Genomic DNA, 17,064 nt, shown 5'->3' on the forward strand with positions numbered 1-17,064 from the left:
GACCGCCGTGATCCCACATGTCTCCCACTACTCTCTTGCCGCTTATACTTGGAGAGTCTTTCCGCCTTGCATCACGCAAAAAAATCGTAGTCGTGCCTGACCATCTGGGCACAGTACGACGAGTGCGCAAACATGAGGCTCCTCAACACGTATACCCTGACGCTCACGACGTTCATTGGTGAAATACCTGAGTACGTTATCCTCTCACACCGGTGGGAAGACGAGGAAATTCTCTTCGAGGATGTGATGAAGGTCCCTATCAGCGACACCAGCAACCCAGCCCGAGCCAAACGTGGGTTTCCTAAACTGCAGGGGACCTGCGCACTCGCGCTTAGGGACGGATTCGATTGGATTTGGATAGACAATTGCTGCATCGACAAATCCAGCTCTGCGGAGCTTCAAGAGGCGATCAACTCAATGTTTCGGTGGTATCAAGAGGCTCAGTTTTGTTACGCTTATCTGAGTGACGTTTCCAACGGACAGGCTGGATTGGATGTAGCATTCAAAGAGAGCTTGTGGTTTACCCGCGGTTGGACCTTACAGGAACTACTGGCACCGTGTAGCGTCGAATTCTACGCAGCCGACTGGACGTTCATCGGCTCCAAGGCATCGCGAGCCGAAGAAATCGCAACTATCACTGGGATCGCCCTTGCTGCTCTTCAGAATGTCTGGGCAGTTCAGAAAGACAGATATCTCGCTGCAGAGAAAATGTCATGGGCTGCGCATCGACGGGTCACTAAGTCCGAAGATATGGCTTATTGTCTGCTCGGTCTCTTCGATGCGAACATGCCATTACTTTACGGCGAAGGGGGACGTCGGGCATTTCGCAGGTTACAGCAAGTAGTCTTTGAGAGCGAACCTGACTATACGCTGTTCCTCTTCGCTACTCACGATAAAACTGATGCGGAAGGCCCTGGTGTGCCAGAGCATGCACCATTGCTCGCGTACTCAGCCAGGCAGTTCTGTAGGAGAACTCCATGTAAGGAGTGTGCGAAACAGCCAACGTGCCTTCCTGATTACATCGAATATTCTCGGATGGGCAGCGTCGTTGACGCACAGTGGAACGCACTCAACGACCCCTCCCTGAAGTTGGTCAAAAGCGGTGTGCAGTTGAAGGTGCCTCAGACTGGATACAAACCGGGCCTCCAGTATCTTCCATTGACCACCAACCGCTATTCAAGGAAGCCAAGTGGAAAAAAAGACGGATTGGTCGCACTTTTGCCTTTGACCCTGACAGGATACAAATTCCACCTCTTTGGGATCGTTCTCGAGCTGCTTCCGACATCCAATTACGCTCGCCTCAACACAGCCCCTATTATGGTAGATATGAGGAGCCTCAATAGTGATGCCTTTGATCCCAAAGCTCTCATAGTATCCGACGTTTTCCTCTCTCCAGTCGAGCACATGGGTCCCGACCGGGCGCTTGCCTGTTTCGAGTTCCACAGTTCTTCATTCATGGTATCATCTTGGGATAGCAATTACGTTCATGTCCCGAACGAGTGGAAACCTGAAAGCATCTTCACAATGGCCAGCACCGCGTCCCACGGCTTTGGTTTGATGATAAGGACGTCCAGTAGCTCTTCAAGAGTCTCTCCCGTAATTATACTGGGCGATTCCATAAAGAATATTCGACTGCTAGGCGTGGAAGTGCAAGGCGATGATGGCTCAACGTCGCGATTGGAATCAGAAGGGAGCAGCCTTGCAGATCGCATAATCATCCCCCTGGAATCAGCACAGGCTTGTATCAAGGTTACTCTTCGCCGTTTATGCACCACATTAACTGGCCACATCCTTGACCAAGTCGATGTGCGCTTGCGAATAGATGTGGAATACGTTGCAGACGATATGCACGGTATCGAACCCGGAAAGATGAACAAGGAGAGGATTGACGCCCAGACTGAAGATATCGATGCGGATGAGTTCTCTGTGAATACCACGGCCGCCGACTTAGTCTAGCACACTATACTCTCCTTTGTCGAGATAAATCGCAGAAGTCCTGTCCCAGCAGCCTTGGACCTTTTATCAGGGCGGGTTTTGTGTCGGCAACCTTGAGTTCAGACCTTGGGTGGCAGCGACTGTGATTGATCTTACTCGGGTAACAGAAGATGGCGATGCGCCGACAGCGTTCGCAGTTGCTACTTTGATCCTGACTCTGGGAACGTGTGAACCAAGAGATCCGTTGATCTCGATTCTCACTGACTGTTTAGTAGCTTAGCTGCTACTATTAGCGATCATGAGTAAGATCTGAGGCTTCCATAATCACAATCGCTCGCACGGGCGACCAGAGCGCGATGAGGCCCTTTCCCGCGGATTCACGATATAGTCCCTTTCCAATGGACCGAACACTTGTCTAGCTTCTGTGCTCATCTGTCGTCTTGGACGTCGCGATATATGACCTTCACAGATATGTAGTAGGAATCGCTGCGCCTACCAATACCATGTGCTGCGCGTGTGCGTCGGTCGCGGAAGACGCGTTTGAGGTTCATCGCATAATGCGCACAGCACGGAAGCATTCTCATGCGCGTCCAAAAGACTGTGCCGTTGGAATTTTTCAGCGAACTCTGGCAAATCGCACGCAGTTCATGCAGCAGGAGACCTGTCGCATCGGTGGCCGTGGTGGTCGCAATGGCCAATTGAGCATACGTCATCAGCTCTGCCCCGCTTTTGCCCGTCATTTCCTCCACCACCTGGACTAAGGAAACAGCAGGACACCCAAAGAGCGTACATCGACTTTAGGATACCCACTTCGCATGCTATCATCTTAACGTAGTCTGCAGACCTGTTCAGCTTTTGCCTTGTATGAGGTGTGCCTGGTGGTAGGTTGGCGTTGCTTCTCGCAATCAGGGCGGCTCACTTTGCCCCACCTTCCCATCCGAACCAACTCACAACCACGACAACCCGATACGTTAGAACCAGACGCGACCTACATACTGCGCCATCTCCCGCGTGACTCCAGGCGGGTCGTCGCGCTGGTCTTCTTGTCATCCAGGCTCGGCCCGTTCGCCAGACGCGATCGCTATCAGAATTTACCTCCTGCTGCTCACGTTGCAAGAAGCTTAGTCATGGCCGAAAGCAGCTTGTGTACTCAATGTCAAGATATCTTCACAGCAGGAAGAGTAGCCTGTGCCCCAGATTACAAACAGCATCATGCCGACAGTACAGGGTTCTTTCGAGCAGTCCAAGAAGGCTGTTATATATGCAGTTGGACTTGGAGACAGTGTCGACGGGGACATCCACAAGAGCATCGCGCTTACGACCGTGTTCATCATACTGAGTATGCATTATACCATGTCGCTCCTGAGCTAGAGCGATCCGTAAAAGGAGAGTCCCCCGCTGGCTTGGCGAGCCTCCACGTTCAGATCCACACCACAGAAGACACCAACCCTACTTCAGGGTTGCGTTTCTTCTTGTTTCCGACCACTACGAGTGAGTGTTCCTGGAAGCCATCTAGATCTGTGACTAAGAAGTGTAGGCCACCAACCGATAGTAACACGCGCAAACTTGGTTCCAGTTACGAGATCAGATCAGACTTTCTCTCTAATTCGCGATTGGATCAAGCAGTGCTGCTCAGAGCATGTCGAATGTCGTTTGTCAAAAAGCGATAGAGAGCTACCATCCAGACTCGTGTCAGTCCAAAAGACAGGTACAAACTCCAAATTAGAAGCTAAATTATGCCGCGGAGACGAACTGCCTACAAACACTACATATCCTACTCTATCTCATTGTTAGAGCAGCACTAAGTTTCTTACTACAACTGTTGCGAACTTAAGCTCGTTTCAAATTTCGCTTCCAGTAGACCGGCTGTCTAAGACGTTCCAAGATGCTCTTTTCGCGACCGTCAACCTTAGCTTTCAATACATCTAGATCGACTCTCTTTGCATTATACAGGACGATCTTAAGAACTAGCGACGAGAATCGCTCTTAATGCACAAAGTGTACAAGAACTCGAGCTGCAACATCTCAGCTTCCGGCTTCTCTAACGAGATAAAAGGATTCCTTCCGAGCAAACGTTACACCAATCCAGGTCCGGTCATCGTAAATCTAGAGCGTCAACCTCTAGTATTCGAACAATCAAAGCGTGTAGTTACCCCCAGAATTAAGCATCATCTCATATGTACATAGCCTTAGGCGGAGATAAGACAGAGTCCTATCTTTCTTCGAGCGTAGACGTTGCAGGAACAACTTCTTGTAAGATCCCCTTACGGACAGAAAAGCACAATCAAGATCTAACGATAAGGCGGCCCGTACTATCTATTTCAACGATAATCAAGTATACTAGGAATGCAAAGAAACTATCGCAAGTGAAGTCTAGCCTTGCGGCTAGATAAACACGCATATCGAAGAGCCATAGCGAGGAGCTCTGCATGATAGCACTTGGCACTTCAAGCTCGAACGTATGTCGAAAGACAGTGTTAGTATTGATTCTGCTTATGCACTACCTATATCTGCTCTAATATACTAAGAGGCGCTAGAATCTCCTTTACAACTGCTGGTTTGATGTTCTCGAGGAGTACTCGCGTCGTCACCTCACATTTGTCGCAGATCGGCTCCCTGCCTTAGCCGGTATCACCAACGAGTTCGCACACTATCTCGAAGATCAAAGTATACATGGGTTGTGGAGAAATGACCTCCATCGTGGACTCCTTTTCATGCAAATCGGATGGCCATTTGCTGAACATGATTCTGACGTTAGACCATTATGGGACCAGTCCCCAAGTTGGTCATGGGTAGCTGTCGGCTCACCCGTAACATGGATCCGTGAGATACATAACGCTGATATGAAACGTGTCTGTGACGTCGAGCTCCTTAACTATCCTGCGACCTCGACGCTGCAGCTTCGCGGTACTCTCTTGACATTTCCCAGCAGCTATTCGGAGATAGCAATCCACTTCCCTCACCGTCTCTCTGGATATTATTATGGCCCGGTCATCGCTGGATTCTACTTCGAAGTATGGCTAGACCACTGGGTTGACTTCACGATCGACCTAGTCTCTATCTCATGGACTTCAGAATCTAGCCGGGCAGTGGCGTTCGCAGAGGGCATTGTTATGATGCCGGTACTGTGGTACATAGCACCCCCTCACCTAAATGGTTCTCCTCGGAAGGCAACTGTAGCATGCCTAGTCTTACAGCCGCAGACTGGATCCCAGCGTGGTGTGTACAGGCGCTTAGGTGTTGCGCATGCTTCGAAAAGAGGACGCGACGAGGCAGACATTGAGGTGATCAAATCGCAGGTTGATGCCCTTCGGACGCCACTTCAGGCTCATCTTTTCCAGAAGGAAGATCGCGATAGCAAGTACACGATCGCTATAATATAGACAAAGGGCTAGTCTACTTATATCGAACAAATCCCTGCCACGTGCACAAGCGTCGCCAACGCACGAGTTACTTTGCTAGAAGGGGCGCAAGATAAAACCGAAGCGACGTACGCTGCATCTAAAATGATGTTGCAGCATGTCAAAGCGACACGCACACTCCAACGGTCTGTTCATGCCGCAGAACCAACCCTATTACCATGGACCCTCATCAGATGATCAACCATCTTGTCCTTGCGCGTGAACCCTCGCCCTCCTTCCATCTTGCTCCTATGGCATCCCTCGATCGGGCACCAGAAGCGTGCGTTGTGCGCGTCATGCACGGAGGCGTGGTGTCTGCGCAATTCGGGACCGCGACCGAAGGTTGTGCCGTTGCAGGGTGGGATATTGCAGACGTGTTTACGAGACCTTCGCAATCCATTTGCGGGTCGTGCGTCGTTCGTGTTGTGCTGGTTACTGGCGGTCGCGGCAGTGGGCGGGAGGTACGGCGCATAAGTATCGATGACCAGGTAGCGAGGCTGGCTGAGATCAATTTGCTGGTATCCGGGAAAGTCGTTGGTGTTAGACTCCCAGGCTCTAGCGGAGTAGAGCGGATCTGGCCTAGTCTTCAGTCAGCCTCCTTCCAACCTTATTTGTAGCGCAACGGGCTAGGGCATGTATTGGTAGAGCCGCAACGTCTTCGCGGGATGCACGAGCTACATCACAGAGACGTGGGTCGCTGCGACAACGAAGCGCAATGCAGACGAAGCAGCCTGTGCAAGCGACATGTTCCAGAGGCGGAGGTGCCTAAGGAGAGCGAGGTGGGGGCCCCCATACTTGGGGAGGAGACTTGGAAGTCTTACTTCAGTCATGCTACTAGCATCCCTCATCCGTGCAGTTCGATAGAACTGCCCCCTTGTCCATACAGTTTCCAAGACTGTCCCTGTATGCATACAGTCTCTCATGAGATTGTCCCTTCTCTGAGCAGAGTTTGGGCGGACGTTCGCTTTCGTTGCGGTCGTGGAGGTCCGTTCGCGATTACCGAGGCTCGCGCGGGGAGCTCAATTCTATCCGTGTTAATCACATATCGATATCGCGCCAATGCCGAGTTACCTGAGAGGACCATCAGTGAACGAGAAGAGCTTGGATGTCGGAGAGTAGCATACCTTAATAGATCTTCGATCGTTCAGCGATACTTGAAGCCCAACTTCAATCAATAGACTTACCTTCCAACGCCTTCACCCGCGATGAAGGAGTTCACTTCGTTGGGACTCAACGAACAATCGTAGCCATGAGCAGCGCGCGGAAAGGCCACGTTCTGTTGAATCAGTGCTCCCATTCCGAAGGGGCTGTATGGGCGACCAAGAGGCTGAGTAGACCCGAAAGCTGCATCTATGAAGCCTCAGTCGCGGCCACACTACGCGTATATGGGGAATAAGCACCGATAGTCTCATTTTCGAACACTTCGTTGTCGTAATGCGCGGTACTAGCCCAGCGCGGATCCTCGCTGTTGAGAAACTTGAATAGCTCATCCATGGTGATGGTGGTCAGAGTCTGGAGGGGAAAATGGCTTTGTTGGAGAGGTAATTCGAGGTGGAAGGAAGCAGGAAGCAGGAATACATTGAGGGGCGAGTACTTATAGGCCATTTTACGGTCATCTGCGGATTGTAGGGCATAATGGGGCACTTTTCGGTTGCGCCCTATCATGCACGCAGACTGTGGTGGAACACCATGGAACACCACCCACGCGGCTGGCTACGAGCAGCGGTCAACAAACCCAATCAACGTCTTACAGACCATCAAGCCCCCCATACCCCAGACCCCACACATGCGCACCATAGTACCTGCCGTAATTCCTCATCCACACATGACGATAATTCTTCATAGCCTCGCCTAAGCGCTCGAGAAGCGCATCAGCCTTTTCCTGCTCTTCTGCCGATGCCCGCGGGAAGAACTTGGCTCGCAGCACGTGGAACCAGAAGGTCGTCTCGACGGTGGCCATCAAACCGAGACCGGCGTAGACAGTGTAGCGGACTGCTGGTTTCGAATCGCGGACGAGCTTGAAGAGGTTCAAAGACGGAAGCGATGGGTTCTCGGCTTGGTGATTTGGTCTTGCGGTTGACGGGATGTGGTCTTTGGGGGAAGTTGCGGAGATGTGAAGGCGGCGGGTGTTGAGGAGTGTAACTGGCGGCGTATCATGCAGATGAGAAGAGTACTGTATCGAAGAAGCGATGCGCATCGTCGTAGTCTTTGGAATCATTCGTTGAGCCATTGGATCCTGGGGAACAAGCTGGAGTCGTTCACGTGACGCGGGGTTGATAAGATGGAAGAGTTGACTCGATATGAATATCCGCGACCTACCTGAGACTCACGAGTATGCAACCTATATACACACCTTTCTCGCCTACTCATCTTCGCCTACGCACACCTGAGCTTGTCCAAGTCAGCGCGAAGTCATCGCGAGGCAGCCGCCAAGACAGTCGTGTTTGTTTTGGGCTTAAGATTGCGAGATATTGGCGTTCGCATGTGCAATCTTAGAATTTGCGCAGGGGTATCGAAAACGGTGCGTCCGAGCGCCGTTGACGTCGACGGCCAGGTGAGGGAAATTCGTTCACGATGCCTGGGGAAAGGTTGAGGGATGCGCACAAAGTGTAATATCACATGCGCGTGCGGATCCGGATGAGGTGTATGTGTGGGAGAAACAGGGAATCGTGGAGTCGAAAAGGCGGTGGCAGGCTTGTGGGCGGGGAGTGTGAGCTGGCAGGGACAGGTGGTTGAGTGGAGCGTGGTCCGCCTGCCGGCATAGTCAGGAACAACAAATCAGCCCTCGACGCGCCCGACTAGTGACCACCACAACGCTTCACTCCCTCGACGCTTGCTTTTCCTGCCACCGCTCTCTCCCTCCTATGTAGCTCCTACCCGCTCAGCATTAATTCGAGCATGAGCGACACCATCCACCACTCTGCGACGCATTTTTAACTCACAACGCTGCTCCCGCCGGCTATACACGCCTTGTTTACGCGCACGGAGGGGTCGTACACATGGACTCGGCCGGCCTTGGTGCCATGCCAGGGCCTCGCTGCTGTTGTGGGAGCCATGACTGCGCTTTCCTCGCCCACAACGGAAGACTCTTAGAAGGATTGGAGAGGGACGTCTCCAAGGCTGCACAGCTGGGCCAGGTACGTCGCTCACTCCCGCATGTCGGCTCTTACTACCGCGCATGCCGCTAACCTTTGCCCTGCAGGCCCTGCTCGTCCGCCATGAGGCCTACGTCGCCGACTCGGAGCGCGAGCGCAAGGAGATGATCAACACCATCGAAGGCCTCGAAAAGGACAAGATCGAGCTCGAAGCCAAGAATGCGCAGACCATCAAGGCGAACCGCGACCTCCTCGACCAGCTCGAGCAGCTCAACAACGCCGTCGCCGAGTCGGACGCCCACATCCGCGCGCTGGAGGACACCCTGCGCTCCACTGAAGACGAGATCGACCGCCTCAGCTCTCTGGCCGCACGCACACAGCTGCTCGAGCGCCAGCTGATTGACCTCGAAAGAGAGCAGTCGCAGATCCAGAGCAGCCTGGACGCCAAGATCGTCGACGAGCGCACAGCCATACAGCGGTGGAAGGTGGCCGAACGGACTATAGGAGATCTCCAGGACCAGATCGACCGCATCGAGAAGGAGTCCCGCGCCGAGCGTCAGCGCCACATGGAGGTCGTGGCCCGCATGGAGCGGAGGATGGTCGTCGAGGGCGAACTCCACACCGCTGCGGGCAGGCTCAAGGCCAAAGCTGGGACGGACAAGGGCGGGCCCAACGTCGTCTCCCACTTTGTTAAGGACATTCTACTCGATAACGCGAACCTGCAACACGGCATACTGGAACTGCGCGAGCTACTGGGCAACTCCAACGAGGAAGTCGAACGCCTGCGAGATCAACTCAAGGTTCACCAGCCTGTCTCGACATCACCCCGGCCCGATGAAGACGTCACGAGTCCGTCGCTGCAGAAGGAACTGGAGATGGAACAGGAAGCTTCGCTACAGCAGGAACTGCACATACACCACCACTACCACGGTCCAAAGGTCACCAGAAACGTGCCCAAGCCACCCGCCCAGCGACGGCCTAAGAAGAAGCGCTTCTCACTTACCCCGACGCATTTCGACCCGCCTGCGACACTCGATCGCTCGTCTACGGCCACGATACTGGAACACACTGCGGTTACTGTGCCTAACTCGCACAGATGGTCTCAGGCGTCCACTCTCACGCCGGGCTCTTTCGCAGGGTCACCCGTCTCGGACTCACACCGTGGGTCCATGTACGACCGTGTCTTCAGCGAGGCTTATGACTCTTCCCGGCCTACCAGTCCTCCTGACTCCATCGACTTCCAGTCTCCCATGTTCGGGCCCGTCAAATCGAACGACTACAGCTCCGATCCGGATGCGTTGCCGCCGATGCTGCGAAGGTCGTCTGGCACCCTTGAGGTCGCTAAGGGCGGAAACAAGCATCTGCGACGCAAGTCTCGCGGCCTCATGCCACCAAGCCTCTCGACAATGCGCAGCTCAAGCACGCCCATCGCCCTCACTGCTAAGAGCAGTCCTGCGACGGCCGTCATATCGGCTGTCAGCCCCGCCAACTCCTTCTCGGATGCCAGCTTTACGCTCTCGCCCTACCTCCAGCCGGAGCCTCAGGCTGCTATCCCGGAGGAAAGCGAGGATTCCTCGCTATCGACAGCCGAGCCATCGCTGATGACGTCCAACGGCGAATTCGAGCCCGACGACCTCGTCTCGCCCATGACCGCCATGCGACCCGGATTACGCCGCCACGCCTCTCACGAATCCCTCATCTCGGTTTCCGGCATGGACATCCACACACTGCAATCACGTCCTTCGCAACTTCTATACTCTAATGCGGCGCGCTTCGCAACGCCTGGCAGTTCTGGCTCTGTCGGCCCCGAACTCACACCATGGACCGCTACCGCACACGGCACGCTCTCGAACAAGACATCGCAGAGCAGCATGGCCAACCGCGACTTCCTCTACTCCAGCATCGCGAACCAGAAGCGTGGACCCCGGAAGAGCGACGGCCCCCAGCCCTCCAGCGGCCCCGGTCTTACAAAGAAGGTCGGAGGTTGGGTGTTCGGCAAATGGGGCTCATCGCCAGCTCCCGTTACTTCGCCGACGGCGACCCGCGCGCCTTCGATCCTTAGCCAGGAAACGCAGTCCACGCAGGACACGCAGTCGAGCGAAGGCACCACGACCACGAACGCGGACGGCTCGAAGAAGAAGGACAAGCCCAAGCTGAGGCCGAGCGGCGTGAACCAGAATGGACCGATATGGGGCTTCTTTGACGAAGTCCCCGATGCGCCGGCCAAGGTCGTGGTGCAAGACTACGATGCGGATGCGCTTGGTGAGGCCTTGGCTGAGGCTTCATAGAAAGCGCGTGTGTATAAGAAGGCTCTTTACATATTGAAACATCTCTTACTATCTATCTCCTTGGTCTTTTTGGATTCCGATAGATTGCATCACTGGCGTTTGGGTTTCTTTCTCCTTGGACCTTTTTGGATGTCGTTACGTTTGACGAAGCGCATGAGAGCAAAGGAAGATGTTTCCTTTCTTGGTTTTTGGATACTGGTTTGGATACTGGATAGACGATGATACGAGCTGAAGATTGATACCCAATTATATTACCATGGCGACGTGGTATGCTTGCTGCTGGAGATGAGTTCTTCCTTCCGATCGTGTTCTTTTCGGATGTGCTGGATGGGCAGACTCGTCATCTCGGCGGTGAGTGAGACACAGTCATCACAATGCCATCCTTCCGGATTTCTTATCGGTAGTGACATCGGCATCGGTTACGGTAGTTTTCCTCTTATCGACTCGCAATGCGCTCCTTCCTTGCCGTTCATTGTGCTCCTTCCTCGCCGACCATTGTGTTCCTTCCTCACTAGTAAGCAAGGGCGGCCTTCTTTGGTCGTTAAGTAAGGGCGAGATCGGCGTCAACGCAACTTCCGTACTTACGCGCATCCTTCACATCCTTCGCTTCAACAGCGCTCAGGTAAATCGGTATCACAACCACTCGCGTCAAGCAATCGCGATCTGCTTCTCAATGCAGCCATCCCCAAAGCTGAGGCCGATGCATACCCGCCCATGCCACCCGCCCACGCCGCTGGCTGCTCCCGCGGCACTTTGCTTCCGCAAGATCAATTTCAGGAGATCGTACTCACCGTGTCGCATCGGAAGGGCAGTGAGATGCCGCGGCGGTCAGTGGCTCTCATGGGAGGATGGGGCAGGCGGAGAAGAGGCGGAGGGGAGGTGGTGGAGGTCTCGCACGGTGAGATGATGCGGCGGTCAGTGAGTTTCGCCCAAGCTGTTCTTACTTCGCATGGAGGCGTGGTCATCCCCAAAGCTGAGGTCGGTACCTACCCGCCCGCGCCGCTGGCTATCCGCTCAACTCGTGTCAACCGTTCACGCTTCGCTTCTCAATTCAGTCATCCCTTATGTTGGAATCGGTGCCTACCCGCCCGCGCTGCTGGCTGCTCCCGCGGAATCTTGCTTCCGCAAGATCGATTTCAGGGGACTGTACTCACCGCATCGTATCGGGGAGCGAAGTGAGATGATGCCGCATAGTATCCGCCCAACTCGCGTCGACCAACCGCGCTGCGCTTCCACAAGAGGGAAGATGCTGATCGTATCGCATCGGGGGGCGCATCGGGGAGCGAAGTGAGATGATGCGGCGGTCAGTGTGTTTCACTCAGCTGTTCCTACTTCGCATGGAGGCGCGGTCTGCTACAGCGGCCAAGGGACTCCATTGTAGGATGCGATCCTTCGCGCATCCAAGGCATCTGGCACCGTCTCCCGGCCCCTCAAAGCGAGCACATGTTTGACCGCCTCGGAAGGTGGAGGGAAGGTGGTGAATGTCTCGCACACTAAGCTATCCTGGGGATCAATGGGACCCAGCTTTGAGGACGGTCAATCCTGAAGGATGAATGGAGTCGATGCCGGAGCAGATCGGGCATGGTCATATACGTGAGCTGAACAGAGATACATTCGGCAACTCTGCAGTCTAAGCACACTTCGTGGACCCCGACTGCAAACAGAAATGATGGCCTTTCCGATCGCCAACTTGAAAACATCAAGCGACGACATATGCACGATCTGTTTCTACGATACTGGAGCCAGGATGCGATGCTTCCCGGCGAAGATCAATGGATACTTTCCTACCCAGGTCGATAGCGTCCGTGGCAACGAGATCTTAGGGCATCCCCGGTACAGAAGAGCAGTAAGAAGAGGACATGAAACGGCTAGGAGACTTGAGCAAATCATCGCCTCTGTGGGCAACAAGAAAACCAAGATTACCGTCTCGCCTAATGGTATTGTTGGAGGTTATCCTCAGGGCTACCACGAATGGGCCACAAAAAGAATCGCCTTCTTCGTCGAGACCAGGTTCGACTTTACGACTTCTCTGACACCGGCGACCATCGTGTCATCTACTCAATGGTTGCACTTTGCTGGACCATCATCGAACGCCGCGCTCCAAGGTTTTTTGACTTCGGGCTTGCGTAGTGTCACTATTCTATCGGGAATCTGTTTGTTCTCGGGCAAGGCCATGACTACGGCTACCAAAGACGTGCCGATTATCGACCTTCAGGATGGGCAATGCAACAGAGCTACGCTCTACGAGTTGGAGTACATCGCCCGTAGTGCTCCGGTTATCGCAGATCTTGCCATCGCCTCCCGACCGGCGACGGAGCGGACTACTCATATCAATGGTGACAAAGCCTACCAGCCGCTCCAGATTTGCCTGGACATTCCCAGTTTCCATTACTACCAGACCATTGACGATCTACTGCGGTCTGGTCGTTGTGGCTTCGCCGAAGCTATGAATTGGCTCCATACTATAGAGACGCACCATCAGCAGATCTCGCACATTTTCCGTGGTTATCTCCACGTCGAGCTGATGCGCCGAGACCCGTCCATCAAATCATACGCCATCAGCGTCACCCCGGGGGGTGAGCGAATCCTCTCGACCATCCGCAAGTCGCTCATGAAACGTTCGCTTCCATCAGTGCAACAAGCCATCGACGATCTCAAGGTTCACGAACCGGGCTGGACAAAGTTCATGCAATTTGTGCCCGACACGGAAAAGCCTAAGGATTTCAGATCACTTGGCCAAATGTTCTATGTATACCAGGTGGTACGGCACGCCTTGGGTGAAGAGTCAACACAACCGAATTTGTTGATCAGTGTCGAGGACAGCGCCGAACGCGGCGTGTATTCACGCGCTCAAAAGCTTCTCAAGAGAATCCGAGACTCTACATGTTCGGCCTCGCCTATACTACTAGAGACATACCTCTGTCCGCGTGTCTTTGTCGACAACAACGCTCACGGATCGGAGCTGTATGCTCACGACCCGTATCCGGCGTCAGTCTACGAGAGGTACAACTTAGAGAGCGAGAAACCACTTCTCGGCAGTTCAAGAACGCGCCTCAAGCTAGACCGTGCTGGTAGTCAAAGCGATGTCGTCCCGGAGGCTGATCCGACGCTATTGGAGCTGGACACTTTGGAAGTAATTGAGAGATTGTATGGCGAGAGATCGGCTACGCTGCTGCGGGAACTGGGTAAAGAGTTAGGCCTGTTTGATGTGCCGATGCAGCCTTAGATAGCTTCGAGAACAGCGAGTTTGATGTGTTTAGTGTTGCTGCGAGAGGGAGGGAAACACAAGTTGCACACCTACCTACCTTACTGCTTCATTCTGTTGTTGTGTTGCAAGTTACTCGGCATCTGGGATTGCTTTGAACGGTGGTGATTGATTGGAGCTCGAGCTGATATGCAGCGCCCCATGTGGTCTTTGCATATACTGCATCGACTCTCGACGGAATAAGCGGAGCATTGCGCCCTTGCTTGTTGTGCACAGGCATTGGGCGGAGCAAAATATACGCGAGAAACCTGATCTCGCAAGGACCATGCTCGGCCCTGACTACGTCGCAGTGATAACCAAGAGCATGTGGTGCTCAACATGAGCCACCTACGTCATTGCTACTTCATTGCTTACGCGCATCCTTCACTCCAACACTGCTCAGGTAAATGGCTATCGCGTGAACCAATCGCGCACTGCGTCTCGTTATTTCCGCATGCGGGGAAAGTGCCAGGTACTTGTGCTTTCACTGGCTTTCGCTGAAGAGCAACCACTTTCCACTCGAACCTCTCTCTTCACCGCTGGAACGTTGACTACAATGAAGCTCATCCCCAGCAAGGCACCAGGCTATGCGCTCGCATCAACCTTTGTCGCGCTCGGCGGCATACTCAATGGGTAAGTTATGAAGGGGCTCCATCTCACGTCACATACCTCGCGCATCTTGCCCAGCGTAGACGCGAACCAACTCACTAACATGCCACCAGATTCGACACAGGCTCTGTCGGCGCCGTCACCGAAATGCCTTCCTTCACCCACACATTCGGCCACCTGTCACCCACTATGCGCGGCTTCACCGTCTCTCTAATCATGCTCTGCGGCGCCATCCCAGCAACAGTCGCCGGACACCTCGCCGACCGCTTCGGTCGCCTCCGCATCATCATCGTTGGCGCTATTCTTTGCACAATCGGCTGCGTGCTCGAATGCGCTGCCTCCCATCTTAGTCTCTTCCTCGTCGGCCGCGCGTTGATGGGGATTGGTCAAGGTTTCGCGCTCACCAACATCGGAGTCTACATCTGCGAGATCGCGCCGAGTCGGAGTCGTGGTAAGTTTGTATCGCTTCCGCAATTCGGCGCTGCGCTGGGGGTTTGCGTGGGCTATTTCTCGTGTTATGGGAGTATACACATTGCTGGGAATATGTCGTGGCGTCTTCCTTACGTACTGCAAGCCGCACTGTCCATGGTATGGGCTGCCGGCTCATTCTTCTTGCCCGAAAGTCCGCGCTGGCTCATATTGCACGGGCAAAGGAGTCGAGCGATGCAAGAGCTCAAGAAGCTAGACTTTGAAGCAGCGGAGGCGGAGAAAGACGTCCTGCGACCCACGGAGAACGCCAGTCCGGAAGAGCAAGTCAGTATACTGCAGGGCCTGCGCTTGATCTTCAAGCGCGAATACAGATCGCAGACATGGCTTGCGGTGTTCATCCTGTCGTTCGTTCAGTTGAGCGGCATTGATGGCGTGCTCTACGTATGTCGCACCCTCTAAGGACATGCACTCACCTCCGCATGCTGACCAAAGCTCCCAGTACGCCCCGACTATCTTCGCCCAAGCTGGCATCCCCTCCCAAACAGCCTCGTTCCTCGCCTCCGGCGTCTCCGCCATCCTCATGCTCGCCTTCAGCATTCCCGCCACCCTCTTCGCAGACAGATGGGGTCGTCGCACGTCCGCCATCTGCGGCGGCGTCATCCTCTCCGTCACTATGCTCCTCATCGGCTCGCTGTACGCCGCGAACGTCGTGCATCCTCAAGGCGCAGCGCGCTGGGTTGTCATCGTCTCGGTCTTCATCTTCGCGATTGGATACGTCTCCACGTGGGCTATCGTAGGCAAGATCTATGCGTCTGAGATCCAGCCCACGCGAACGCGTGCGACGACGAACTCGATGGCCACGGGCGGTAGCTTTGTGAGTCGCGTCCTTGCCTCTTCCTTCACTGCCTTCGCTGGCATCGCTGTTGCGCACTCTTTGCTAACTTGTCCGGCGAACAGGTTGCAAATTGGCTTGTTGCGTCCGCGACTCCGATCTTCCTCGCGAGGTCGGCGTACGGCGCGTACTTCCTCTTCGGCGCAATTGCGCTTTTGACGCTCGTTGTACTCGCGACGTGTATGCGCGAGACGCGTGGCTTGTCGCTTGAGGACATTCAGGTTTCGTTCGCGCAAGCTTCGTCGCGGTCGTTTGGCATTCCTGTGGGTTTAGTACGAAGGCGCGGGTTCGAGAGGTAAGCCTTCTATTAGAGTTAACTCTATTACGTATAGAGTAACATTATATATAATACTAAAATACTTTATTACTTTATTATAGCTCTTAGAGCTATAGCTATTTATTACTCTACTTATAAAGCTATATATACTTAACTTATACTAAGTAAAAGTCTAGATACTAATTACTAGACTAGAAATAGACGTTCTATTAGCTATAGAATATAAATATAGTAATTATTACTATAAGTATAAGATTATATAATAAATACTAGTATTATATATAACTCTAATAATAAAGTACTTTACTACTAACTTTAATAGCTTTATAAAGTTTCTAGAGATAAAATACTATATAATAAAGTTATAATTACTTTACTTATAAAGCTTTTAAGATTATAATAATAGTATAAAAGTATAATATATAGTTAGCTAAATAAAAAATATATATAATTAGCTATAATTACTTATAGTAATTATAGAAGTTAGTATTAAGAATTATATAAAAAATACTAAACTAAAAACTAATACTATAACTCTAGAAGTATAGTACTTTTTTACTTACTATTAGACTCTAGCCTATAAGAGTCTAGACTAACTTAGCTCTAAATATAAATATCTTAGAATTACTATTATAGCTTAGTAGTAATTTATCTTTAGTCTTTTTAGAATAATATATCTAATAATAGTCTAATATTATATATCTAGTATTTAACTAACTTTATTATTTAATATTTAAATTACTTTACTTTATAATACTTTTATATATACTATTTAGATATAATAATCTTTAACTAGATTTCTCTAGTATAATATAATATAGTAGTAAGAAAGCTATATTATTTTTATATATAATAGATAATAACTAAAAGAAATTAGCTTTTCTATTTCTAGAA

The 17,064-nt window shown here is 52.4% G+C and overlaps 5 protein-coding genes across 5 annotated transcripts; 4 read left to right on the plus strand and 1 right to left on the minus strand.

Moving 5' to 3' along the window:
• Window positions 1-132: 132 nt before the first annotated feature.
• J4E85_009162 (uncharacterized protein) lies at window positions 133-1,956 on the plus strand (the record flags this gene model as incomplete). The annotated part of the gene is made up of 2 exons (XM_051473386.1): window positions 133-944; window positions 1,044-1,956. 2 exons carry the CDS (start codon window positions 133-135, stop codon window positions 1,954-1,956), a joined length of 1,725 nt encoding a protein of 574 aa, XP_051323049.1.
• Window positions 1,957-7,083: 5,127 nt separating this feature from the next.
• Window positions 7,084-7,706, minus strand: J4E85_009163 (uncharacterized protein; the record flags this gene model as incomplete). Its single annotated transcript, XM_051473387.1, has 2 exons — window positions 7,084-7,427; window positions 7,703-7,706. The coding sequence occupies 2 exons, from the start codon at window positions 7,704-7,706 to the stop codon at window positions 7,084-7,086; spliced, it is 348 nt and encodes a 115-aa protein (XP_051323050.1).
• A 629-nt stretch (window positions 7,707-8,335) lies between these two features.
• On the plus strand, window positions 8,336-10,719 carry J4E85_009164 (uncharacterized protein; the record flags this gene model as incomplete). Its single annotated transcript, XM_051473388.1, has 2 exons — window positions 8,336-8,473; window positions 8,539-10,719. The coding sequence occupies 2 exons, from the start codon at window positions 8,336-8,338 to the stop codon at window positions 10,717-10,719; spliced, it is 2,319 nt and encodes a 772-aa protein (XP_051323051.1).
• Window positions 10,720-12,388: 1,669 nt separating this feature from the next.
• Window positions 12,389-13,945, plus strand: J4E85_009165 (uncharacterized protein; the record flags this gene model as incomplete). Its single annotated transcript, XM_051473389.1, has 2 exons — window positions 12,389-12,552; window positions 12,592-13,945. The coding sequence occupies 2 exons, from the start codon at window positions 12,389-12,391 to the stop codon at window positions 13,943-13,945; spliced, it is 1,518 nt and encodes a 505-aa protein (XP_051323052.1).
• A 574-nt stretch (window positions 13,946-14,519) lies between these two features.
• J4E85_009166 (uncharacterized protein) lies at window positions 14,520-16,165 on the plus strand (the record flags this gene model as incomplete). Its single annotated transcript, XM_051473390.1, has 4 exons — window positions 14,520-14,596; window positions 14,686-15,442; window positions 15,501-15,875; window positions 15,959-16,165. Coding segments are annotated over 4 exons (1,416 nt in total), but the record flags the coding sequence as incomplete, so codon positions are not given.
• Between the last annotated feature and the right edge of the window lie 899 nt (window positions 16,166-17,064).

The sequence above is a fragment of the Alternaria conjuncta genome, assembly GCF_024043145.1.
Source record: "Alternaria conjuncta strain BMP 0040 chromosome Unknown scaffold_15, whole genome shotgun sequence".
Lineage (NCBI taxonomy): Eukaryota > Fungi > Ascomycota > Dothideomycetes > Pleosporales > Pleosporaceae > Alternaria > Alternaria conjuncta.